Source organism: Cololabis saira, chromosome 8 (assembly GCF_033807715.1).
Source record: "Cololabis saira isolate AMF1-May2022 chromosome 8, fColSai1.1, whole genome shotgun sequence".
In the NCBI taxonomy this organism is placed as follows: Eukaryota; Metazoa; Chordata; class Actinopteri; order Beloniformes; family Belonidae; genus Cololabis; species Cololabis saira.
Genome location: NC_084594.1, coordinates 22,209,757 through 22,236,295, shown reverse-complemented (window position 1 = coordinate 22,236,295; position 26,539 = coordinate 22,209,757). Strand labels below are relative to the sequence as shown.

General features: G+C 38.5%; 3 protein-coding genes across 7 annotated transcripts in view; 2 read left to right on the top strand and 1 right to left on the bottom strand.

Moving 5' to 3' along the window:
* The first annotated feature begins 1,790 nt into the window (after positions 1-1,790).
* Positions 1,791-11,999, top strand: srsf3a (serine and arginine rich splicing factor 3a). 2 transcript variants are annotated; one of them, XM_061727256.1, is made up of 8 exons: positions 1,791-1,922; positions 3,241-3,287; positions 4,253-4,276; positions 8,753-8,963; positions 9,038-9,172; positions 11,329-11,367; positions 11,478-11,564; positions 11,646-11,999. In XM_061727256.1, exons 2-8 carry the CDS (start codon positions 3,281-3,283, stop codon positions 11,671-11,673), a joined length of 531 nt encoding a protein of 176 aa, XP_061583240.1. In that variant the 5' UTR covers positions 1,791-1,922; positions 3,241-3,280; the 3' UTR covers positions 11,674-11,999. The 2 variants fall into 2 exon arrangements, with proteins under 2 accessions (XP_061583240.1, XP_061583241.1); XM_061727257.1 differs by lacking the exon at positions 4,253-4,276.
* Positions 12,000-12,136: 137 nt separating this feature from the next.
* Positions 12,137-23,497, top strand: rab44 (RAB44, member RAS oncogene family). Of its 4 annotated transcripts, none has more exons than XM_061727255.1 (10): positions 12,137-12,529; positions 12,849-18,895; positions 19,666-19,739; positions 19,945-20,015; positions 20,108-20,242; positions 20,365-20,446; positions 21,925-22,039; positions 22,870-22,968; positions 23,052-23,128; positions 23,246-23,497. In XM_061727255.1, the coding sequence occupies exons 2-10, from the start codon at positions 12,884-12,886 to the stop codon at positions 23,331-23,333; spliced, it is 6,753 nt and encodes a 2,250-aa protein (XP_061583239.1). In that variant the 5' UTR covers positions 12,137-12,529; positions 12,849-12,883; the 3' UTR covers positions 23,334-23,497. The 4 variants fall into 4 exon arrangements, with proteins under 4 accessions (XP_061583239.1, XP_061583238.1, XP_061583237.1 ...); XM_061727254.1 differs by having other exon boundaries at positions 20,105-20,242; XM_061727253.1 differs by having other exon boundaries at positions 19,942-20,015.
* A 2,022-nt stretch (positions 23,498-25,519) lies between these two features.
* The window catches only part of trub2 (TruB pseudouridine (psi) synthase family member 2), a 3,663-nt gene continuing 2,643 nt past the window's right edge, over positions 25,520-26,539 (bottom strand). The window contains exons 7-8 of the mRNA XM_061727258.1: positions 26,321-26,457; positions 25,520-26,232 (exon numbers count right to left, since the gene is read on the bottom strand). Of these exons, the coding sequence (XP_061583242.1) occupies positions 25,910-26,232; positions 26,321-26,457 (460 nt within the window). The 3' untranslated portion in view covers positions 25,520-25,909. The remainder of the gene's footprint in view (positions 26,233-26,320; positions 26,458-26,539) is intronic.

Here is a 26,539-nt window from a genome sequence, read left to right as displayed (position 1 = left end):
AATAAAAATAAAAAAATATATAATGGCAGCAACAGCGATATCAAACTATATATATATATATATCCATATATACATACAAACATACATACCTATAAGGCACAAGTTCGAAAAAAAAATAAAGATACTCATGTTTCTGACAACTTTTGGCATCATTTTTGTAATAGGTTATAAAAAATAGTAGTATTTCAGGATTCAGGAAGTACACTGATGTTCTTATCACCATCCAGGAAAATATGTTTAGAATTAGAAAGATTGGTTTAAGAGGAAAATGCTTTCCAAGAAATAAAAACTGGCATGTATTAATTTCTAAATATACTTTGGCTGGCACTGATACCTTTTGTTATTTAAAAGGATTTGTTGTCATTTTTGTTCCTGTGTATCTGTTGAAAAGCTTTGTTTATCCGTGTTGAGGAGAATGATGGTGCAAATGTATGGGCTTGACACAAAGCAAGGGGAGATATTTCTAAAGGAGAAATGTTATGCCTTTGTTATGAACAGAAGCACATCAGCAAATATCTGAAAAAAACAATCATGCAAGCGTTGAGGGTCATGCAAAAAAAATAGTGTTTTGGAAAATATCTGGCCTCCAGACAAAGACTGATATGAAAAGCATCAATTAAGGGACACACATATTATTCAATTGCAGAATATCTTTGTTCAGAAAACCCAGTGCCCTGAGGCTTACTGTAAAGTGTAATTTTTAAACTTTTAATTATAACGACAGTAGGTTGTCATGGAATAATATAAATACCATAGTCCAAGGTAGCTAATCTTTTCTTCTGGATCGTTGTTTATAATTGAGCTATTGCTTTAATTATAACAATGTGGACGTGTTGATGCAAATTAAACTGTCTGGGAGAAGACAAGTGATGTGTTTGGCTGGCTGCCACAATCCATTCAGGAAGCACTATAAACGCCCACCCAATGTAAAATTACCTAGATTGTCTTTGTATTATGTCTTAACTACATACCCAGACCCTTTCAGGGTAATGTAAACCTTTTTTTAAGGAACACAGACACTATCAGTGCGCTATCAGTGAAACAGTTTCGCTACAAATTAGGGCTTACCAAAAAGTGTACAGGTGTTGTGCCAAAAAGTGATTGCCTGCCAGAATCAATACATCCATGGCCAGAATCTGATTTCTTCTGATTTCTGGCCCCGGGAGCGTGCACAGCAGCCCGTTGAATGATAGCGCCAAAACGTCAGATTTTCAGATTATGAAGCTCAATAATGAGATCAAATCATATTTAGGCAGAAACAACCTTTCATTAACTGTATTTGGCCTTCAATCAATTTTTGGCAGGTGAAAATGCCTATTTTGTGTTGTAATGGTCCTTTAAAAGAGTTAAAAGCAATCCTGTGAGCTCTAGTGTTTATATTATAAAGCTCAAGAATGAGATCAAATCATATTTAGGTAGAAACAACCTTTCATTAACTGTATTTGGCCTTCAATCAATTTTTGGCAGGTGAAAATGCCTATTTTGTGTTGTAATGGTCCTTTAAAAGAGTTAAAAGCAATCCTGTGAGCTCTAGTGTTTATATTATAAAGCTCAAGAATGAGATCAAATCATATTTAGGTAGAAACAACCTTTCATTAACTTTATTTGGCCTTCAATCAATTTTTGGCAGGTAAAAAGACCCATTTTCAGGGGAGAAAGAAATCAGATTCTGGCAGGCAATCACTTTTTGGCACAACGCCGGTACATGACTGGTGCCATGTCTGCTACAGCCCAGTAGGCGGCGACATAATCGACGTTGTTTAATCACCGCCTTATTAATTCAGACGTAGAAGAAGAAACGCGTCACCCCTCTCTTCCGCTGTGCGCTTGCAGGAGCTATCAAGCTAACACATCGGCCCTCTCCTGGAACTGGCGGCAAAGCGTGTGCATTTAATATTTTGTGAAATTTTAACTCCAGATAGGTAAGCTTCGGATCTTGTGTTTGACTTCACAATTCGTATGGGGTTTCGTTCAGTAGTAGCTTCTTCCACTGTGATTCCGGCTAGCTTTGTTAGCATCGTGGTGGAGCAGAGACTCTGTCTGTTTGCCAAGTTACACAAAAATATGGTTATTTTGAGTAATTATGGAAAGGGATGGATGTAAAATCCATGACAAGTAATAAGTCACACATTAGCGGCATGGTTTGATCCATCTAACCCCCCCCCCTTTGACACAGTCCTGCTCTTTTCCGAGCAAATTATTGATAATTTAATAAGCGATAAATACGTAGATGTTAAACGCCTAAGGGGGAAAAACATTATCTAAGAAACTTATTTAACCTTCGTCTGTTGTTAGGGTCGCCACCGACACGTTCTTAGGTTTTAAATTCATAAAACTACCACAAAATTGCGTTTATTGCATCAAGGCTTTTTGACTTTGTCAGGAACCTTTATTTCAACAAAATAATATCCAACATTTTTTTTCACTAAATTATAAAATGCTCTGGTTGAAATTGTTACCTTTTACTTTTTTTTCCATTTCCTTGCAGTAACTGTGTCGAAATTTACCCATAACACCATAGATGTTACTATAGTTAATTATATTAAAATGAAATAAATGTATTTAAGATATGTTTTCTAATACCCCTCAGTAATAGCCAGGTAACACAGCAACCTTTTATTTATTCATATGATTCTCTTGAGGCTCATTTTACCAGTTTTTAAAATTGAAATTAAGGGCTATACTGACAAAAAAAGGCCCAGAGTCCCATACCAAAAATATCAAAACCAATATTTTCATGGATAAGGAAGCCTAACAATGTAACCAAGAGATGAGAAACAAATTGGATGATGGATAATTGCTTTTAGTTTATTTTAGAGATAATTTAAAACACGGGTCAAAACCGACCCGTTAACATCTGAGATGGTAACAGAAAGCTAACACCAGACAAAGGTTAAGTCATTTAATACGTTAAATGAGAAGTAACTTGTAAAGGGAGACATTTTACACAAAAAAATACTAAAGTACGTCAGAAAACAACCATTACACACAAAAGAGACGACAAGCTTCAATATGTGTTTAACGTAGAGACGTAGATGGAAAAGTACAGATATCCTGAAATAAATGTGACAAGGAAACGCCATCAGCAGAATGAGACAATCTTACTAGGAACGTGTTTACAGGATACACATATATACATCAGTGAAATGACCTATTCCTACTGTAGTTATACAGAGCTGAGTAGTGAAAATACATCAAACTTTTGTGACTCAGTTTTTTGCTGTTCTCTCTCTCATTCAGGTACATCTGTTTGTACGTGTCTTAAAAGAAGAACTTTAAAATGGGAGGTAAGATGACATGTCACGGATGTAACTTTTGCATTTTAAATGGCAATGTTAGCTGTTATTCATGCATGTAAAGTACATTGTCCCAAGGAATGTTAAACTTGTTTGATCGTGCCAGAGGGTTGAGGGGGCGGGTCCACAACTCCTTAGTTTTGTGAGGTATAAGTTGAACAGGTTCAGTGTTAGTTGGCTCAGCAGGCATTAAAATGGATATTGTTATGCTCATTTTCAGCCATCTATTCCTAATCTATGATATGTTTAATAATGGCTTAGAACCCAACACTCATTTATTATCCCAGTAATTATTTCTGAATAATGAATGAAGAGAATTACTGTTGTGGTAAAAAGTATCTAATACCTCTGTATAAACACATTTTAACCACAAGGTGACTTCAACACCCAAATAAGACAGAAATAATATGATAGCACCTTTTTTTTTTAAATTAAGACTCTTTAGACAAAAAATAACATGCAGTTTTCAAAACATCTTTGCAGTTGTGTCAACCAACTAAACCTGAAATGGCACAGACTAATAATGACCTCACAGAGTAACTGAACATTTCCATCACAACTCTACACTTTTTTTTTCTGTAAGAAAAAAACAACAATGCAATTGACATATAGAGATTAATGAATGTCTTTAATGAGAAATTAACAACTGAGTAATGTCAACAATGAATGGAATAATGAAATGGTGTAGAAATGTATAACTTGCTAAAGCAGAGAGGAAAAGTGTGCTCGCATGTTTAGTGCCCAAAATGCCCATTAGATGCGAGCCAAGGAGGAAACCAGAAACAGTACAGTTTACCCCTATGGCCACCAGAAGCTAAACATGAAGCTCAAAAAGTCAAGGAACCAGCACTAACTACACTTACAATTGGGTAAAAACCCCAAGAGGGAAAACAACCCAGAACCCATAACTGGAAAATAAGGAAGTTAAACACGTAACCGTTCTTTTTCTGTTTCAGAACAGGAGTCTGAAGATTATAAAGGCAAGTCGACATCAGGGCTGGTCCCACTATCAACCTATAAAAACAAGGACTCAACACAGCAACACAAAAATCAGAACCACACACACCAAATAATCAGAACTCCTTCAGTAACACCTCAATATAATACCCTTGAAGTGGTAATCTTTAAACAGGATCAGGATCCCGGTAGTGGGAGTCAACATAAGTGCAGTATGTATCTCTAATTATATGATGACCAACAAACACCACCATGAGTTATCAACACATCATTTTACAGTTCTACTTGACTGGGGGGAGTTTAAAGCCCCCTAGTGGTAAGAAATCTGAGACACGGGTGTGATCAGAGGTCTAACAACTTGATTTTCTTCTTGCTTTTTCTTTTAATATTCATTCAGGGGAGGTTGTTTAGGACATCTGAGAACCACATGGACAATTGTAATGGAATTGATGCTATATAAATGAATGCAAATATTGAATCGAACTGAATTTAAAAACAAAATTCGAGGGTTATCCTATATTCCAAATAATTTTTTTACAAGAAACACTCGAAACAGATCATTAATAATCAAGTCCGAACAGACGTGTGTGTGACACCACAAGCTACAGTCCTGGTGAGGTCACAGATGCTTTGTCCCAGGAATTGCCCTTGTGATCCACACTGCCCGTGGAAACAAACTGGAGCTTTAAAAATAGCAGGAGTGACCATAACAACGTCAAATAAACTTTTGCGTTCTTAATTTTACGAGCAACGTTTGAATACAAATTATAACCGAATACTCCGGTGATTGCATACTCAGACTTTAAGATTTATGTGCTATTAATGTGCACCCATAAATTACCTTTTCATTTGGACAGGTGTTCTTAATGTCCATCGTAAAGAACATCAACACTCCCCGAATTTTGAGGGGAGTGGAGAGGTTTAATTCCTATTTAACAATTATAATTCACATGAACTAAAGTTAATAGATGTCAGTCTCAGGCTTTTCCAAAGAATTGTGTGTGATTGAACAAATTATCTACCCACGCCCCCAAAAAAAAAATAAAAATAGAATGACCAGTAACATTAGACTTAGCAGAAAATACGCAAAGCTGAAACTCAAATGATCTCCAACAGGGGTGTCCAACATCGGCCCTTGGGGAACCAGACCTGCAGGTTTTAATGTTTCCCTCCTTCAGCACATCCTGATACAAATGACACTAACGGACGTATACAGACCTTGATGACAAGCTGATGATGACCATTAATTAGAGTCAAATACCTAAAACATGCAAGACGGCCCTTGAAGACCGGCTTTGGACACCCCTGTCCTACAATAAACACAAACAAGACTGAAATGAACTTAATACACAAACGGTTATCTTTAACCATTAATAGGGCTCTAAGTAAAATACCTTTTAAAATTTTTATTTAGACGGCTGTTGGATAATATTAAAGGAGTCCCCCCCCTTTTTTTCTCTCTCTGGTAGCAATTACTGGAAATAAGTGGGGTATACAGGTGTTACCATATGTTACCATACATGGTTACCTGCCCTGCAAAAGGTTAAGTCAAAACACGGGTCTTGTGTGTTCCAGTGAAGATCCCGGCGTTGGTGAACAGGCTCCTCTGTACACACAGTTCTTAAACAAATACAGAGAATTCATAAGACAAAAAACTAAGGAGACAGAAATTAAATATAAAAATAAGTTAACTAATATTATAAGGACCTGTAGGAGAGAATACTATAGTAAAGTATTGGATGATAACAAAAACGACATTAAAGAAATATGGAGAATACTAAAGAATGGAGTAAAACAAGGCAGTTGCCCAAACCTTTTTTATGTGGACAACAAAGAAATTATAATATGAATGATGTTAACAGATTCAATTAATTTTTTGTGAATGTTGGCCCTGATCTAGCAAGCAAAATACCTGATACTGCACCTGAGGGAGAGAAGGATTATTAAGTTCAATGTTTATTACAGCAGTGGAAGAAGAAGTCATACATACTGTTACTAAATGTAAAGGCAAAAAATCCACGGACTGTGACGACATTGATATGTCTGTAATTGAGGGTATTTCAAAACCGCTTGCATACATTTGTAATTTACCATTCACGACTGGTAAATTCCCAAATAAAATGAATACTGTAAAAGTAATACCTCTGTACAAATCTGGGAACAGACACCACTTCACAAATTACAGACCTGTCTCTCTGCTTCCACAATTTTCCAAAATTCTTGAAAAGCTTTTCAATAATCGGCTGGAAAATATCATAAATAAACACAAACTATTCTCTGATTGTCAGTATGGGTTCAGGACAAATGGATCTACATCATTGGCATTAATAGATTCAGTGGAAGAAATAAGTTCTATAGATCAGAAACAGCACACACTTGGAATATTTGTGGATTTAAAAAAAGCATTTGATACAATTAACCATGGTATTTTACTTACTAAACTGGAACGGTATGGCATCAGGGGTACAGTTTTACAGTGGGTGAGGAGCTATCTGAGTGACATTAAGCAATTTGTGAGGCTCGGTGATTACTGTTCCAAATGTTTGAGCATTACTTGTGGTGTCCCCCAGGGGTCAGTGCTGGGACCCAAATTGTTTATTCTTTACATCAGTGACTTATGCCAAGTATCTAAACTACTAAAACCTGTTCTATTTGCTGATGACACAAATCTGTTCTGCTCTGATACTGATTTACAAAAACTAATGATGTCACAACATAATTGAGTAAGTTAAAAATATGGTTCACTGATAACAAATTATCATTAAACATGAGTAAGACAAAAATAATGTATTTTTGGTAATCGGAGAAGTGATATGCAAATAAAAGTTGAATTGGATGGCAGTGATATTGAAACAGTAAACGAAATCAGATTTCTTGGAGTAATAATGGATGATCAAATTAGCTGGAAATCTCATATTAAGCATGTACAAAACAAAGTTTCAAAGAGCATTGCAGTTCTTAACAGAGCAAAACAGGTTTGGGATTACAGGGCCCTTCATATTCTTTACTGCTCACTAGCTCTTCCATATTTCACTTACTGTGCAGAAATTTGGGGCAATAACTATAAAACCAGGTTACATTCATTACTCATACTTCAAAAGAGAGCAATGCGATACATTCATAAGGCTGGATATCGAGATCACACTAACTCACTATTCTTACAGTCTAAAGTATTAAAACTTATGGATTTAGTGGCATTTCAATCTGCACAAGTAATGTTTAAAGCAAAAAATCATTCGCTACCGGATAACATTCAGATATTATTTATTGGGAGGGAAGGGGGTTATAATTTAAGGGGAAACCTAAACTTCAAATCTTTATTTGTGCGTACAACAAAAATAAGTTTTTGTGTATCAGTTTGTGGAATCAAACTGTGGAATGATTTGAATTTGGAGTTAAAAGAATGTACAAACATAAAACAATTTAAGAAGAAATATAAAGACAGTTTATTTGAGGTATAAAATGCAAGACTGTGTTTAAAGATCAGCAGCTGTTTTGCTATTTCGTCATGTTGTCTTTGTATTATAATAATAATAATAATAAATAACTATTTATCCGTTAGGAACTTAATTTGTGTAAAAGCATCAGCATCAGTGCGTGTACAGATAACATATGCAACAGGACAGTACAGAAGCAACCCAAACAATCACTATATACATTGGGCAATCACAAGTACTGCTGGACTTAAACCATAGCATAGATAAAATACGAGAGAACAAAGAGATAAAAAAAAAAACATAATAAGTCCCAAACATAAGTATGTTTGTATAGATATACGTATTATATTTATATCAGTCATATTATATTTATATCATAGTTATATTATATTTATGATAGAGCTTACATTTGGTATTAAACGGGTTATTTTTGTAAACATGATATATATTTATTTATACAAATTAGTGTATAGTATAAAAAGTAAATGCAGGCATATAATTTATGTCCACATGCCACAAATGATTTATAAATAATTTTTAAACTGAAGGAATCCTCTCTGTCAGATGTCGCGGTGAAGACCAAAAGAGTAGTTAACTGTCCCTGCAGAACCTGAAACACTACTATTAGTGTGGGTTTGACACTTGTCAGCTCATTCTACAAGTTTTCAGGTGATCTTAAGATGCTCAAAGGTGATGTCATCCCAGAGGCATTTCATGCAGTTAAGTGAGTTAGTATGCAATAGTTCATTAGTGTTAACAACAAATCATTCACACCACTCGGTTCAACCATCGCCACCATCACACATGATAAAAATTAAAAAAACAACAGAACTAGTGGTGTACCTAAAGAAAAAAAAAGTGTGTATTATGTCATATTTCATGCATCAAGGGGTTAACTAATCACACACGAACGGACGAATACTTTACACATCATATTTGATCTGTCTTATTCAAAATGTATATATTTTATAAGCTTTCTAAACAATCAACGGGAAATGCAGTTAAGGAAAACATGTCATGTAATGTTTAAATTTGGTTTTAACATTATGCTTTTTCTTCCAGATCCAGCTTTTCATCGAGACTGTCCTCTGGACTGCAAAGTTTACGTGGGTAATCTAGGAAACAATGGCAACAAGACAGAGCTAGAAAGAGCTTTTGGCTACTATGGTCCTTTAAGAAGCGTTTGGGTTGCCAGGAACCCCCCAGGCTTTGCTTTTGTGGAGTTTGAGGATCCCAGAGATGCATCTGACGCTGTGAGAGAATTGGACGGCAGGTAATACCCACACAGCATCTTTATTGTTCTTGTAGGAGTTTGTTTTATACACTTAATTGATTAAATTTCTGTAGAACAATGTGTGGTTGTCGAGTCCGTGTGGAGTTGTCGACTGGGGAAAAACGGTCTAGGAGCCGCGGCCCTCCTCCATCTTGGAGCAGACGACCTCGGGATGAATTAAGGCGACGTAGTCCTCAAGTCAGAAGAAGGTACGTATTTCTTGACAATTTCCATTAAAAAGATGTTCATGTTTTATATTCAGTGTGTATTAAAGCACATGTTGGTTAGTACACAGTTTAAACATTCAAATGTTAAAATCATGATAGAGCAACCAAAATGTCAGATTTAACACCTAATGTAAGTTTTTCAAACCAAAGCCAAATGGAGAGTAAAGATTCTGATTGCTGTGACCCAAATCAAAGTCATCATTCTTGGTGCTCCATATGACATCAGTTGAAGGATTTTATGACCACCATAAATTTAGAGTGAGCTTTTCAGTAGCTAATCTAGGGATCTGATCGCTTCAGACTTGTCACTCCCTTTTTATTTGTTTCGTGGCCATATTCACAAACGGTAGGATGATTCATTACGTACAACGTCAATTTTGATGTATAAATTAATTCATTGTAAAATTACTAAATGCATCTGGGGACTGGCAAAAAAACCGAACTTATTGTGTGCAGGTTTCAGTGGCTTTGTAGTGTTTTAGGAGCAAGTTTGACCTGCTCTAAATTGGATTTATCTAAAAGGATTTACATTTGGATTTAGGATTATTAATTACATTTTTTTCTTTTTGTGAATATGGCCCCTGATTACATATTGATTGAAGTGATAATTATTACATATTTCAAAGTAAGTTTTTATAAGAGCACCCAAGTTGAGTGGCAGCTTTTTTCAGTACTTGACCCATTATTAACCCTTTTTATAAAAGAATGTCTGTAAAATACCGAACTCTACCACAGTTATCTATCGTAAGGGTAACCTGGAGACGCACAGTTATAACTACATCATCCTTCATACACACTTTTAAAATCACTTTCTGTAGGTGTAAATTTTGTTTTCTCTCTGAGTTTAGTTGCCATCTATTAATAAAACTGAACCCCGTTGCAGAGTCACCACCACGCTTCTCACCATCTGAGTCAGTCAACTAGTCCTCTTTCAGCATCATGTGACTGCTGACCAGCGAGCCCCAATCAGCTTGTCTGTGTTGTCACATGACCCAGGCACACCGCCAGTCGTCAGGTTCCACCAACCTTTTGGTTCCTGAGCATGCAGTTCCCAGCATCCTCTTCTACCTTCTCCGACCTTTACCCAAACAACAGGGGTCCACTTCACATTATCAACCAATCAGCATCTATACTCTTTCTAGTCTACTGTATCAGCGGGAACAGCCCCGGGCTTACATCCCTACCAATCCCTCACCCCCCAAAAAAGGCAGGAAAAATCTACAGCTACCCCCTCCAACCAGCTACCAAGCAACTTCAATATCTCCAACATTTGCATCATGTGGCAAATCCTCTCTGCAATTCGACCTCCCACACCATCAGTCTGGCTTCCTTGCGCCATTTCTATCTTGCCCAATTCCCCCAGAATAGTAAGTTGTTTTTATCCTGCTCTTTATAGATTATATGGTTACTCTAGCATTCAAAGCTGCTTGACAGTTTTTTTTTTCTTCAGCAGTTTATGATATCTAGAACAATGTCAGTGCAGCACTGCAAAAATCTAAAGCTCAAAGAACTGGATCATCATTCATTAAATTTCATTTGAAAAGAAATTCTCATTTTATTTAATGTTCAGTGTAGTTGTGCTGCTGATTGGATTTTCATGGCTCGACATTAAGGTATCATAAATAGTATCCATAAGTAAAATAGTGTGCTTTATACTTTTAGATGCTGCTTCTGATTGTTTTTCTATTTATTCTTGCGACTATCACAAATTATGAAACACTAGTGTTTTATCATTTGTGCCACATGTTTTTATTTATTTTTTTTATAACCAAACCTTAAAATGATCAGCAGACCCACTAAAAGGCGCAAACTGCTTTGCATAGAACATCTTGCACAGGCTACGTGCCACCTGTCTTATCACAAACCAATTTAAAAGCTGTACTGCAGCAGACTCGCCTTTAAAAGAAATATCAAAGTTGAGTCTTAATGTCGAGCCCTGATTAAGTTGCTGGATGCAGATGATCCGTCTGTTAACAGACCAGAAGAACGTGTAACCACGTTTCCGAGTGTAATCCAAGGCTCTTTTAACGCTCAAAGTGCCAAAGGTTTCATTATTAACAGGAAATTAGTACATTTTCTATTCCAATTGTTTTTTTGTTTTATTTTATCTTTGTATTTTTTTTAACTTCACACCTTAGATCACCAAAGAGGAGGAGCCTAAGCCGCAGTCGCAGCAGGTAAGATTTGAGAAAAACCTTTTATTTAGACTACACAGTCTGTGAGCTACAAAAAACATTTTCTTTTCTTTTTTTGTCGATTAGATATTTATTTTTTCTTTCTTCTTCAGGTCTCTTTCAAAGGATAGACGTAAATATCGGTCTCTTTCCAGAGACAAGACCCGTAGGCGCTCAAGATCCTTCTCACGATCAAGGAGGTAAGATTAACTATCACCACACCAAGTACTTTATCTTCTATCAATAAGTAAAATTATTCACCGGATGTTTTGTTTTTACAGTCGCTCCAGGTCTAATGAAAGGAAATGAAGATCATGGATTGTTCTGCAGGGTCATGCTAAGGTTGTGAAAAGATGACATTTTATAGTCCTGTTTTTCTTTTTAGATTTCGTTTGTGAAGTTAAGGCAACCGAAGCGTGGTCATTGTGCAATGTCTGTTAAATGAACAACAAATGACTTGAGTGTTCTGTTTTTTTTTTTTGTTTTTTTTTTTCCCCTCTTGTCCTCTATACTTAGTTACAAGATGTTTGGTCTTGCCCTGCATGTTTTGACACTGTATACTGCATTTAATTGGAACAACAATGTAATTTTTTTTTTTTTTAATGTCAAATTAAACTTGATGTTTTGGTTTTTTATTCTTTGACTCTTCATTACTATGTGGATCACTGTGAGATATGGTCGAGGGACTGTGACAGAAAGCAAACTTAATGTTATAAATAACAGGGGTGGTTATTAATAGGTTGTCTAAAACATCTATAATCCATTATTTTACCTATGGTATATCACTTTTGCAAAGGATGGCATTCAGGACTTGACTCTGAGCTCTAAGAGTTTGTGATGATGCAGTTTAGTAACTTATTAAATAAATGTATTTGTTTTTTCCAAGGTGATGTCATTTTTGCCCAAACATTTTAAACTTGATTGTTGCATGCGTTAGTAATATCATGACAGTTTATCATGTGATATTTAAAAAAAAACTTTGCTATATGCACTTCAGGAAGATACTGCGTGGTGCGGATAAATCTGCAAGTAAAACCCACACAGGAAGTGCTCAGACATGCTTGCCGTTTATGAACACACCCCCATGTGTGATATCAACTCCCATTGAGCAGAGGCTGCCGAGTTGCCATTGCAGTGTAGCTCGTGTTGTGAGACGACACAGTTGGTAAGTACAAGTGGGGGTCATTTCTATTGAAGGTCACAAGTCGTTTAGCAAAACAAGGCTGCTAAACAGTTTTGCTTTTTCTTTAAAACTAGTTGTTTAATATGGATGTACTGGCTGTACCACGCTCAGTTGAGTTGTAGTACAGCACTGTTTCTAATGGTGAATTTACTGAGCTTTAATGCTGTTTGTAGGTTGGTTTGAAATAAAGCCTTAACACTTGGGAACAATTAAGAGACTTTGTTATATAATTTTCTCTTTATTCAGCTTATTGGTGCTTATTAATATTTAAACATGATTTATCTAACATATTGCACAACAGGATGTTTCATACTTGAGGCACAACCCAGAGAAACCATGTCTGCACACGGTGACAGGAAAAAACGGATTGGTTCTCGTCGAATGGCACCAAAACCAAAAGAAACCTTGGAGGCTGACTATCATGGAGTAGAAAACATGTCTACAGATCAACAGTTGGTGCCAGAGGAAGGTGTCAGATCATTACTTGCCCCGGCTGCAGATGGCTCAACATCAGATATCCAACACCCACCCGCACCTGAAGTCTCCATGCACAGAAAGAAGTTAGGATCTAGTCGAAGGAGGAGAGGAGGGCAGCATGCGAAAGGCTTTGAACCTCAGGAAAATATTGAAGAGACTGAGAGTAATAGTCCTAAAACTCAGATGTCTGTTGCAGCACAGCTAGAAATGCACGAGGAGTTAAATCGAGGGAGTGAGGATGATATATCTGCAACACTTGACACCTCCATGTCTTCAAGCACCACGACAGCAGTCTGTCTGGAGGATGTTACAGAACGTTTAACTCCCGAAGTTGATGTTCTGCAATCTTGTGAAAATGAGAGAGGGGCTGACATTCTTGAAAAAGAGGAACTCAAAGAAAGCACACAAACTTTTGATCTCTCTGGACCAACCGGTTTAGGTGTATCTTCGACTCAACTGAATCAGCACATAATCACTAATCAAGCAGAAAGTGTTAACGTGTGTGTCCTAGCGGAGTCAGAAAGCCCTGTGAAAGATGACTCCGACTTGTTCTGGCAAGATGGAAGTTTACAGGGCGACTACTCGGTGGATGAGTCACATGTTAAAACACTGGTTTTAGAGTCTGTGACGACAGAGAAAACCGCAAATAAAAGCACCCTCGAAGAGAGAAATGAAATTGTGGGCACTGTTGAGGAAACAAACGTTTTGTCACCAAAAGAGAAGTTTCCCGAAAATGAACACTTTGAAGTTTTCAAATTGTCTGAAGTCACAGATTCACAGCATTCAGAGTCTGTTATAAAGAGGAAACATGAAAAGGATGGTGGGGCGTTACGTCTGCAGGATATGCACCAAAATGATGTAGCCTCTCAAAGTGCCACACTACATGACAAAGACAATCCTGACATATGTTCTGTAGACCAGGGACCTGAAAATATCAGCACTGAGCAGTCTGAACTTGTCCTGAAAAGTACTGATTCTGCAGCAAAAAGAGAAGTTTCAACCTCTGATGAAAAACACAAGTGTCCTACTAGAGAAGGACATCTGGAGGCTTTAGACCAGAAAAATGAAGATGGCGATGCGATTGATTCTGAGAAAACTGGGGTCACCAAATTAGAAGTAGCAGATGGAGGCTTTGTGGAGCCTATAAAAACAGTACAGAGTTATGAACAAAGTGTTCATCAAATAAAAGGAGTCGTTAGTGCAGACTTCAACGCTCCACTTGATCCCCAACTTCAGGATAGTTCTGTGAGCATGGATGAGCAAATACATCCTGGCCTCAGCCTCAGGGGAAACAGAAGAAAACTTGCATCAAGCCGCAAAATTAAAGAAAGACATCTTGTTAAAAAACCCGAAGAGGACATTTTGGACAAATCAGGGGATGTTGAAGCCCTCGAAACCACAAATATACTCTTCAATACAAATACAATGAGCCAGGAAGAACCGAATCAAGACTCTGATCGTGATATTCTCTCGTCCATGTCACAAGAGAGCTCACTGTTTCCGATCTCTGCAGCTGGTTATTCTAAGGTTCAGATCTCTGTGCCAACAAAGGATGCCGAGGACGACCTGGACATTGTAATTGTTAAAAGCAAACACCTTCCAGAAGATCAAGATGAAAGAGAGGCTGAAAATAATTTAAAGGTGGCTAATAGATCAGTGGAAGTCTCGCTTCAGGAGGTGGATAAATCTGGAAGTCGTCAAAATAAAGAAGACGTAAGTGCTCATGTTTCAGAGGATGCTGAACAGGAATTGCTGGAGGACGAGGTTCACTCAACACAAATGCCAAAAAATCTGCCTAGTGATTACACATCGGAAATAATAACAGAAGATGTGACTTTTGGAAACCAGATTGACCAAGATAAAACCATTGACATCGATCTGCCTGATTTCACAGTAACAAGTCCTGTTAATTCTGCAGCCAAACAGGAAGTTTCAGACGATAAAACAGATGTGTATCCCACAAAAGACAACATCTCAGAGGCTTTAGGCACGAGAAATGAGGATTATGAGTTTTATGATACCAATAACCCACATATGAGTGATGTAGGAAAAGTAGACTCTGCTCCAAGTCAGGTGCACGAGTTCATGGGCAGAGTAGAGCATGATTTAAAGACTGACGCTGAGCAAATATTTCATCTGGAGAAAGAAGGACCCCTCTCTGAAACGTTGGAGAACAAATCCGCTTTGTTGACCTTTCATTCACAAAGTACAGTTTCACAAAACTTTCCTGAGGGCCAGCCTGAGAAAAGCTCTGTGAGTGTGGATGAAGAGGACCGCATGGATTTTCCACTCAGAAAGAAAATGGGATCCAGTCGTAAAAATAAAGGAAAGCAGAAGGTCAAAGATGTGGTGGCAGAAGCATACTATGAGGAATCAGATTTTAATGCAAACAGCAATGAATCCAGTGAAGCTGCATTAACAGAGACAGCCTTCCAGGAAAAGTCTTCAGAAATAATGCTGGAAGGAGAGCAAAAAATTGATATTTTGCAGACGGAAGAAGCAAATGCACAGTCTGGCTCTCCATGCACTTCTGAGTCAACTATTTTTGGAGAACATTCAGCCTCAATAATAGATGAACTTCTAAGTGTTCCTTTAAGGACAGACACAAGGAGTTTGGAGAGGGATGAAAGTACAGAGCTGTTGAGACAAGATGAAGATTTTCAGCCGACTCATTTGGTGTGTAAACCACTGTCACTGTCAGAGATGGAGACTGGGGAAACCAGCAGGATCGAACAGGCAGAACCTGAACGGAGAGGTGAGAAGGCATCAGCAGTTGACGAGCTGCCGACAAAAGAGGAGCACTTATCTAATGTCAGGGTGACTCGACAGTCAGAGGATGCTGTTGGGAAAGGCCATGAACAAAAGATTGAGCCAGCGCAGGCACAGGCCATGTTGGAAACGGATTACACAATAGAGAAAGAGGAGAAGGACGATGCTACAGAAAAAAATGAAAGCCTTTCCAGAACCTCAAATGACCAATTTGAAATTGGGGACATTCACTGGCCAGAGGTGGCTGTAAAAAGTGTTGATGATTCACAGCCACAGATCAGTGGCATAAAAGGAGTAGACGATGCAATGGTTGATGCGCACGAGATGAAAAACCAAGGAAAAGATGACATGAGTCAGAATATTGAAGAAACAGCTCTAAAGGGGATCGAAGGACTCTTTTCTGAAATGGGAGACACTAAAATGTACTTAGAAAGCCTGGGCTATGAAACGCCAGCTCCGTTGGACCCTCAGCAAAGTGACTCAAGTTTTAGCCCAGATAGGAACAGAAGAGCACTAGGTTCTAGCCGGGAAACATCTATAGAAATAAACTTGGAAGAACGTGACAAAACTGACCCTCTTGACATTGAAAACATTACTGCGTTTGGCCAACAAAATGCAGATTTAGGCACAGCTGCAGGCCTCACAGAGTTTAACATCTCAAGTTCACGGCTGAGTCCTGCAGCAGAGCTGCAGCTAAACCAGTCGTACTCCAGTGAGCTTCCAGACGATAGGCTTCCCACAGTGTCCTCCATAACAGAAAAGCAGGAACAGGGTGAGGACATGGAAATGTTAATGTCCTATGGAAATTCTCAAGGCAAGGAAAACACGGAGAACGCTAGTACAACAGGAACAACCACAGAAGAAAACAGCCCGGAAAACCCAACGGAATTTGAATACGGCGTTGGGCAAACATTTTCATCACCACACGATACATTTCTTAAAAATGAGGAACAGGGTGAGAATTTCAACTCATCTGAAACTGCAGAAACTGAACATTCAGAGGACGTTGTGAGCGAAGCACACAAAGAACACACTGTCCCAACAGAAAATCAAGACATGCATCAAACCGATCAAACCTCAATTACAGAGAGCACAAGCTCTGTGCAAACACTGCAGTCAGATACAGATGTTGCTTTGGACTCCAAACCTCAGGACAATTTCTTTATCAAGAACAATGAAAGTCAGCCAGGGTTCAAGCCAGCAGGTAACAGAAGGAAAATGGGATCAAGCCGGAGGAATAAAGGAGCACACCGTGTCAGGGGCTCTGAAGCAAGCCAGAAACCAGAAGAGGGAGATTTGGAAAACACTGAGCAAGATGAAGCAACAGAAACATTAGCAACAAAAACAAGGCAGGAAGAATTACAAGACAGCATATCTACTGATATGGTAGAAAAGAGCAGTTCAACTGGAGCTGAAGATGAAAACACAGTAAAGCAGCTGGAGGTGAACACGTGTAATCCTCACAGTGTTGTGGACATCAGCGCTGTTGCAACATCAAATGTTGATCCCAATAACGAGGACTCTCCTAAATCCATTACAGACACCAATGAGAAAGACACAAAGCCTGCAGAGATTTTCGGTCAGTTAAAAGGATTTCACAATGATAAAAAGGATCTGATGCAAGCCTCTGTTTATAAAGCTGACACAGATATGCAGAATATCCTACATCATGATGACATTATCAACCCTGCTAATCGAGTTCCTGATCAAGAAGAAGTCTTTCAGTGCCAAAACACAGACGCTTTATCTTGTGACAAAAGCTCACGAGGGCAAGAAGTCCAAATGGAGCAGACAGTAAATGTGATAGAAACTGTGGAATGTTTCACAACAGAAGGAGACGACAGAACAGAGGTGGAGGGCTCGACTGGTGTGGGAAGAGCTGAGCGACATCAGGGAGAGGAGCGCATACTCGTAACCGAAGAAGTAAATACTTCACGTGAGTCAGGTGTAGGTAAGTCCACCACAATGGATACAAGAACCAGCGGAGAAGGAAAAACTCGGACAGATTACAGTGAAAACGTGCAAGAAAACCCCCAACAGAAGAAGAGAAAGTTTGCTTCCACACGCAGGAATCTACTCAACAGGAAACAAGAGGGAAAGAACGACAACAAAGACAAAACGGAGAGTGAAAATGTCCAGTCTACGGTCGGACAACAGGATACTGATGAAGCCAGATTTTCTTCTTATGAGGAGTCTAAGCAACAAAGCGATACTTCTAACCAGCAGAGCAGCAAGGATGATGTGATACCAGTCTCTCTTCCTGAAAGTGAGGTGGCTGTCAATCCGGTGGCATTTGATAAAGTGGCTGATAAAGGGTCTGATGAGAAAAAATTGGAACATTGTGTGGAGGCATCACCACTAAATGATTTTACAAGCACTGAGGCGCAAAATACCTCTGTGGTTGCAGGAGAAAACAGCAGCTCATTAAGTCAGTTAGTGACCTCAAACACTGAGACGGACGCTCCCAATGCCCCAGGGAGCTCTGAGCTTCAGATAAAAAGTGCAAGTCCAGATTTCAATTCGACCCACAGGAGAAAAAAAATAGCCTCCACCCGCAGGAGTCTTGGGTCACGAGCCAAAGGAGAGAACTTGCACCAAAAGCAGAAGGTGGATAATGAAGCAACAGAGACTTTAACAGCTGGTGAAGACTGGACAGACTTGACAACTGAGAGTTTTTCTAGTTTTATGGACAAACAACTGCAACTCCAAACAGAACACAAAGAAAGCTACTCTAAACAAGATAATGAGGAAGAAGCAGTGGAAATCACCAATGTTGACGAGTCTATTTTACAACCCCTGGTTGAGCAAAAACCTCAGAGCCAACCGATAGAAACGCAAGATCAGTTGACTTTACATCAACATCCACCTCCATCCACCTCTCCCAAAAGTGATGTGCCCTCCGACTCAGCATCTGGAGGCAGGAAAAAAAAGTTTGGATCTAACCGGAGGTCACGCTTGCATCAAAGCCACAAAGAACAAACTCAGAACGTTAGAGCGATAGATACAGAAGATAAGAATGTCGGTGGAATAACAGAGGGAGGGGGACACAAGGCGGCTGAAGACCACGGAGAAGATCCACTGTGTCTGAATAAGATATCAGAGGTGAGCAACAAACTATCAACTTCTCACTTTCTCGTAGATCATTTCTCTTTGTTGTTTCTCATTCACTTCCCCATTATGTCTTAAAAAATAAATAAATAAATAAATATATATATATAAATATATATATATATATATATATATATATATATATATATATATATATATATATATATATATATATATATATATATATATATATATATATATATATATATATATATATATATATATATAAGCTTTCTATGTTCACTTTCGTGGGTGTTTGGACCAGGATTTGCTAATGTCACAGAGCACTTTTAAAATCAGATTATAAATAAGCAGAGAGAAAAGAGGCACTGTTGTCACCCGGTATGGAACAAACCGTTTAGTTTCGAAAATGTGTATGACTGTATTCATAGTTTTAAGGATCAAGTCTGTTGTGCTTATTATTGCAGAAGTGGTCATTCTTTCACACATTCTTTTACACATACACAGTCTGTGTTCAGCTGCACCTCCTATTCGCATAAAATATCTTGCACATCGTAGTTGTTTTGAGAAAAGAAATGACACAATGAACTCCAAAGAGGAACCTGTGGCAAACATTTCTTGTTTCACATTATAGAAAGAAGAACATGCGCATGTATCTCCCTTCCTCAGAAATATGACAGACAGGTTTCAAAAGAGCATACATGTTCTTAAAGTTAAATCGGTAAATTGAATCTGTAATAGCGCCTGGTGGTTATGAGCTCAACAATGACTTAAGTCAATTATTGTCATTTTTGTGTCTGCAGGTTGATGAAAATGATGACAACGAACCACCCAGTATCAACATATCAAAGGCTGAAAAGCTCTCACAGCCGGGGACGTAAGTTCAATAAGTTAATGTACGCCTCTTGAACAAAGCCAATCACCCTGACAGCTAAAGTTTTGCAGGTTCCTCCCTGTCTCTATAAATGATCATTTCCTGCATACAGATTTTCAATCTCACTGTACCAGGTACATTGACAATAAAGTATTATTCTATTCTACATCATACACGTCGATACGCGTGTTCCTCTGTTTCACAGCAGGACGGCTCCAGTCAAGTCCCAGCATGCTGAAATCAGCCTGGTTCAAGAGAGCAAAGCGCAGATTTCCTTTGGTAAATAGAGCATTAATATTTGCACAGTACGCATTAAGTATGGACGATGAAAAACAGTTCACGTGAAAGTGATTTTGCTGTTGTGTCAGCAGGCGATTCCCGGGGGATGGAGCTCAGCTCAGACAGTTACAATGTGGTTATGATTGGAGACAGCTGTGTGGGGAAAACTTCCTTCATGAAAAGAGCTCAGAGTGGGAAGTTTTCTTTAGATATACCTGCATCTATTGGTAAGGTCCTGCCCTTTGCCATGAGGAAATATAAGTAATGATAAATAAATAATAATTATGCACAGTGTGTAAATAAATATTTGTAAGTGAACAGATTTATGTCACCAAAATATCATTTGTAGGCCTTGATTCCTGCAAGTGGACCGTGGTAGTCGATGGAAAACCTGTTTTGATACAGTTATGGGATACAGCAGGTCAAGAAAGGTACGTCTCACACGTATTATTGTTGTTTAAAAGAATAAAAAATAAAAATTCCAGTACACCACAATCCAGCAGACATGAGGCATCCTTACAGCTGCAGAGGGTGCTGATAGATGAAAAGTGTGTGTTATTAATTAACCAGAACTGTTTGACAACTATGAGGTTAACCCATCTGGCCCCACTGCCACAGTCACATGACAATTTAGAAATCTAAACAAAAGCCTATTTCTCCATCTTTGCTCTCAAATCTGCCATCCCAGCTAATGCAGTGGTAGTGTGTGAAGGGCATCAGATTTCCTACAGTCAGCTCAGCATCTTCTATGGTTCTTAATAAATATACACACACTCTTTCCTCGTGGCGGTGTTGTGCTATCCCTGCAAGTCCTCTGCAGCAATGGTCACGGATACGCCAGGCGCCACATGTATTACATGTTGGGTTTTTTTTTTATTTGGAAATAATGCTGAAATCTTTAGCTTTGTAAATAACTGATTTAAATAATCGCCTTCCCATACGTGCACATACGACAGAGCGAAGCACAAAACTCATTTCGTCCACACCTTTCAAGCATCAACAACTTCTGAATCAATTTTTAATGCTTAAAACAGAGTTTTACACATGTCCATTGTCCAATAAAGTCATTTTTTTTATACGGGTAAAAGTAATTATTTGTTCTTCTACATTCTTCAGAAAAAAAAAACCAACCAACCCCAAACCAACATATTCAAACCCCTTTCAGTGAATAGTATAATTGATAGGGGATGAAATACTTCAACAAGCAATTCATTAATAAACCATTAATAAACAGTTGATGAATAGCAAACTAGATGCACGATCAGAGGGTTTGCTCCAGATCGTGGCTCTTATGTCGGCTGTGACTCCGGCAAGTACCTGGTCATGGAAATGAAGGTCATAGGTTTCAAGGAAACATTTCTGTCAATGGTACACAAGTGTAAGTTTGTGGTTCATTGTGACCTGAAATGTTTAACCGATTGGGTTTTTATTCTAGGAAGTTGCAGTGGTTTATTTGTGGTTAGACACACTTATTTTCTCTGGTGGTCAAGGACAGGTTTGTCTCACTGCCCTCTGAAGGCAGCTCAACATGTAACCTGGTAACATCAATGTTACTTACCCAAGTAACAACATATGAATCAGATACTGCTGCAGCTCTCCTGAGCGCAAACTAGATTCTGTGCTCAAAAGTATGTGAAAAGTGTTGAGAAATATCCTTGAGGCCAGACTACAAGCTGTTCAGAACTGGTTTGGCACATTCCCCTTCGTCAATCCTGAGCTGTCCACACCCAAGTTATCTTTTATCGTTCCAGCTTCTTGTACAGACTTATAAGATCCTTGACTTTTGTTTGTCAACTCACATGTCGTCTGAAATGCTATGTTGTAGATTTGTTTGGGCATAGTTAATATCTCAATGTCTGAATAAATGTTTTTGTTTAAAACTCACACAGACTCATACTTGTCTTCAAAGGTTTCGCAGCATCACAAGACAAGTTTTCCACAAAGCTCAGGCTTTCCTCTTGATGTATGACGTCACTTCCTCTCAGAGTTTTTCAGCAGTCAGCTACTGGGCCGACTGCATCCAGGTACGACACAACTGTGCTTCAGCAGCTCACGTCAGCACCGTAGTGGCTTTGTTTTTTTTATGGTTTGTGTCTCATTTAACAAAAGTCTGAATAACAGGTTCAGAGTTGAACGCAGTCGTATGGTATTTAAACAAACCCGATGAACCACACCATTGACTTGGGGGCCCCCCCACACCTCAGGCCCTAACCAAACATGGTTTCTGTAAACCATCTCCCAAGTACACAATGCAGCAAAGTTCATAGCTCTGTTACACGTCTGCAGCTTGACTTATCTTTCCTCAGATGTATTCTGCTGAGTCTTGCTGCAGTGTGCTTGTATAATCTTATAATCTTTAAATGTATTAACTTGCCTCCTGCTTGTCAAAATTGTTCTCAGACTTTCCTGCAGTAACGTTAGGACAGGGTGGTTGAGAGTCTCCACAGCCGTGAAACCATGTGCTGTTCCTGTTGCCTCAACTTAAGAGTTGTACTAATTTCTATTTCCAGCAATAATGTTTACTATTAGGACTAATGTTGGCTCTCCATGAGAAATTACTTTCGTCATACAGATCTCCCACAGCGTGAATACCACTGCTTTCAGGATGTTAATAGTCATGCAAAAGACACAATGATGCTTTTTCTTACTAATGCAATATCAATATTAGTTATGGATGGTATGACTCGAGATATCTGTGAGCCAACAAAATAGACCCGTTAGCCACAGAGGAAGATTTAAGATTTACAGCAGATGAAAGTAAGATGATAAAACGAACCCTCGACCCTGTTCAGTGAAGACCAGCCTGTGAAAACATGTATAGTCCAAATAATCACAATTAACCTACATTTTTCAGGAAGCTGCTGCAGAAAACGTGACCGTTTTACTTCTTGGGAACAAGAGCGATCACGAAGGACGTCAAGTTAAAACTCAACAGGGGGACATTCTTGCCAAGGTATAATTTGGTGCATTTAAAAACCTCTTTCAGACAACTTTCGAACACCCTCACTGACAGCATCCTCTACTCTACTCTCACAGGAATACAACTTTGAATTCATGGAGTGCAGCGCTGCCACGGGTGAAAATGTGATTGAGGCTTTGGAAACTGTTGCCCGGTAATCCACATCTTTTTTTTTTTCACGTGGCATGTAAACGCATTCTGTGGTTTCAGTCTGAAGCATGCTGCTACTGTGACTGATTTATTTTTTTCCCTCCCCCATCATTGTTGCCAGGATGTTGAGTCAACGAGCTGATTTAAGAGAGGAAGCCACAGTGTTGCACAAAGAGCCAGTGCAGAAAAAACGATCGACGTGCTGCTGAACAGATGTGTCTATCTGAAAATTAAGACATAAGGTGACATCCTGCAACAGTGGACACAAATTATAAATAAGATTATCGGTGTAAACAATATGGGTATCTAATGCTTCTTCTTTTAACATTGTTTTAGTTTGTACATTTCAGTGCAATAAAGAAAAGTTAATGTTTTCTTTGTATATTGTGTGTATATATACTAGCAGGTTGGTGCAATGTGAGGTAACAAGTTTGCTTTGTGTGTTTCAGTCTTGATGTTAAATCCTCTCTCTCTTTGTCCAGTTTAAAACGTTCAACTTGTTCTTTTCGTGCAAGGGGGTCACTGCGGCGGGAAGCCGCTCAAAAAGTCCTCATTTTGGTATCTGCTTGGGTTTGCATAATTTACTTGCACATCAGCCCTGATGATCAGTGATCAATGATTACAAAGAAAGTCATCTCACACCCTTTGCATTGCAACGGCCAAACGATTTAAATTTGTAATGTTCATCCTGGTGTACATGAATAAAACTGAAAATTTGACATGTTAGAGGATACCGGTACTTGAAAGAACTATTAAACGTTTTCATTCTTTCAAAAAAAAGAGTATACACTTCTAGACCTGAACAGTCCCACTAGCTTTAGTAACTAATCCAACACGTATTTATACAAATTTATAGTAGGAAGTATATGTCCTTCAAAGTGATTCTCCTCTGCTCCAGTTATTGAGCTATTGAACATTGTCAAACCTATGATATAAAACTGTTTGTAATATCCTGAATCTGAACAAGTTACTTCTTTTAAGTAATACTGACAATGTTTATGGATCTATTCCACATGGAGAAGGAGTTCCTTGGTTTCTTGTAGTTTTTTGCATACCAAGTCTCTCAATAAAAATGTCAACTTCTTATTTGAAGTTTGACATCTGTTCTGAATAAACAATCTCCGTCCTCATCTTCCTCGTCATTGTCACAGCTGCCAGTGCAGTCAGATGAGAATGCCTTTCATTCCTCTGTAATTAAAGCAGTAGCATATGGTTTAATTTGTTTTAAATTTGCGCATGTGTATTTTTTGAACGTGTTTCACTGGGTAACTTTACTGCATATTTCTATCCCAGTACCCTTGTGTCACACAATCTAACAATAAAATTGCTCTCAAATTATGTCCCATACTCAGAAAGGTTCAACAGTTGGGCTGTTTGTGTCTGAAGAAAGTTGTTTTTCTTTTTTTTCTGAGAACCACTGAGAAAGAAAATGTTCCCAGTGGAACAACGAGTCCAACAATAATATGAAGAGCATGACAACAGCACCACAGTGATAATCTCATGACATCCTGCAGGAGGCCTAGTGGGAAACACAAACACAGCTAAAGTATCTGCAGCGCCATCAGAGGTCACACTTAATTACACCAGACGTGTTATTAATGACTAAAAATGACGTCACTTATTCGAATAATTCCCTGAGAACGTGATACAGGACAGGTGCTTCATTTTACATGTTTTAAGGTTGAGTGTAAAATCCAATAAACAAACAGAAACTGCTGCTGGGACAAAGTCCTTTTACTTACAATCCACAATATTTTAACTGGAGAAATAAGCCATTTTTATGATCATTAGACTTGAGTGACAAGGTTCTGGTGAGGACATCTCAGAGGACATTATGAGGAAGCTGCAAACCTTTAAAATGGATCAAAGAACCAACTTAAAAGAAGGTGGTGAAACAGCTTTAAAGACCATCGCAGCTGGGATAAGACAGGTATTTGGGCATTTGACAACATGAGACAAGTTAGTTTAAATCTGATTGCAAATGTAATAGTCAAAAAAATATCAGAGGAAAATAAAAGTAATTTGATCTTTTGCCACTTGGGGGAGTATTTGTATTCAAAGCAGATGCAACGTTGTCATTAACAGCAGTAAATAGTCAAAACCTGATGTACTGATCTCGTCCTAATAGAAAATGTGAATTCCTCATCAAAAACTTTTACCACATTCAAACCCATGTACTTGTGTCAGACATTCCTTTACTTATTATTTCAGGATATTACATGTATGTATATAAAATAAGTTCAAGAATAAAATTTTATGATGGGTATACAGTACCTGGCTGAAGATAAAGTCAGCACCTGTATTTAACTAAGCAAATACGTAAGAATCTCCTGTTGGAAAAATACTGCAGCCATTAATGTTTCAGCTGCTGAGCTGTGATTTAACTGATGCTTCTCATTTCTTAAACAAACATCCCAGAAAACAAATCATGCAGTCATGGAAAAGATAGGTTGAATCAAGAAAAATAATAAATTATTAAAGAAAAAAAGAAAAACTATGGAGAGTGAAATTATGCAAGAGTGGTTTGGGGAGGATGAATCAACACCTCATGGACAGGCCACCACAAACTCCAGACCGGACCCACACTGAGATGCACTGAGTGTTTGGACTCTCCCATTGACAAGATACTGCCAGAAAAATTAGAGAACCCTACATGGAGACAAAAAGGCCAGGCTGTGTATACGAAGGTCAACTTATTAAACCAACCCATAATTGGAGCATATCAGTCCTGTTCCATCTTCTTCTTTATCCAGTCGCAACTCACATTCTCACTCTTAGCACCAAGCTACTGAGGTGCACCTACCAATGTGTCTTCATGAGCTTTGCTTTGTTGAGTGGCAGTCACATTTTCTTCAGGTGTTTGTAATGCTTGTTTGTTTACAGGTAACTTGAGATGTTTTCTATTTTTCTTGGAGCGGTGGTATTGTTGGATGGCTCCCATTACATCAGCAGCTGTCCAGTGGTGATGGGTGAGGGCATCGTGCAGGGTGAAGAGTCCATCCCTGGTGCGTCTCACTCCCTTACACAGTGCTGTGCTGCGAAGTTCAAGTCCTATCTCGTGCACAACTTTACGCAAATACTTCTGAGTCTCATTTAGGCACTGCACCTCTGTGAAAGGGGGAAACAGAAGTATCAAACCCGACGAGCATTTTACTAAATATCAGATCAGATTTTTGTCATGCTCATTTGAGTTTACCTAAAGTGAAGTTGGGGGGCTGGAAGTGAATGCAACGCAAGCCTGTCATAACAGGAGAGGATTTCCCATCTGGGCCCAGTAAACCTTGCACAGCCATCTCATAGGCTTCCTGTGAACTCATGTCCACGTTGGAGTACCTGTCAGAAAACTAGAATGAGTCACTTTCATCTACACTTTAAACATCTTGTAATTTACTGTGGCATCAAAAGGTCACATGAA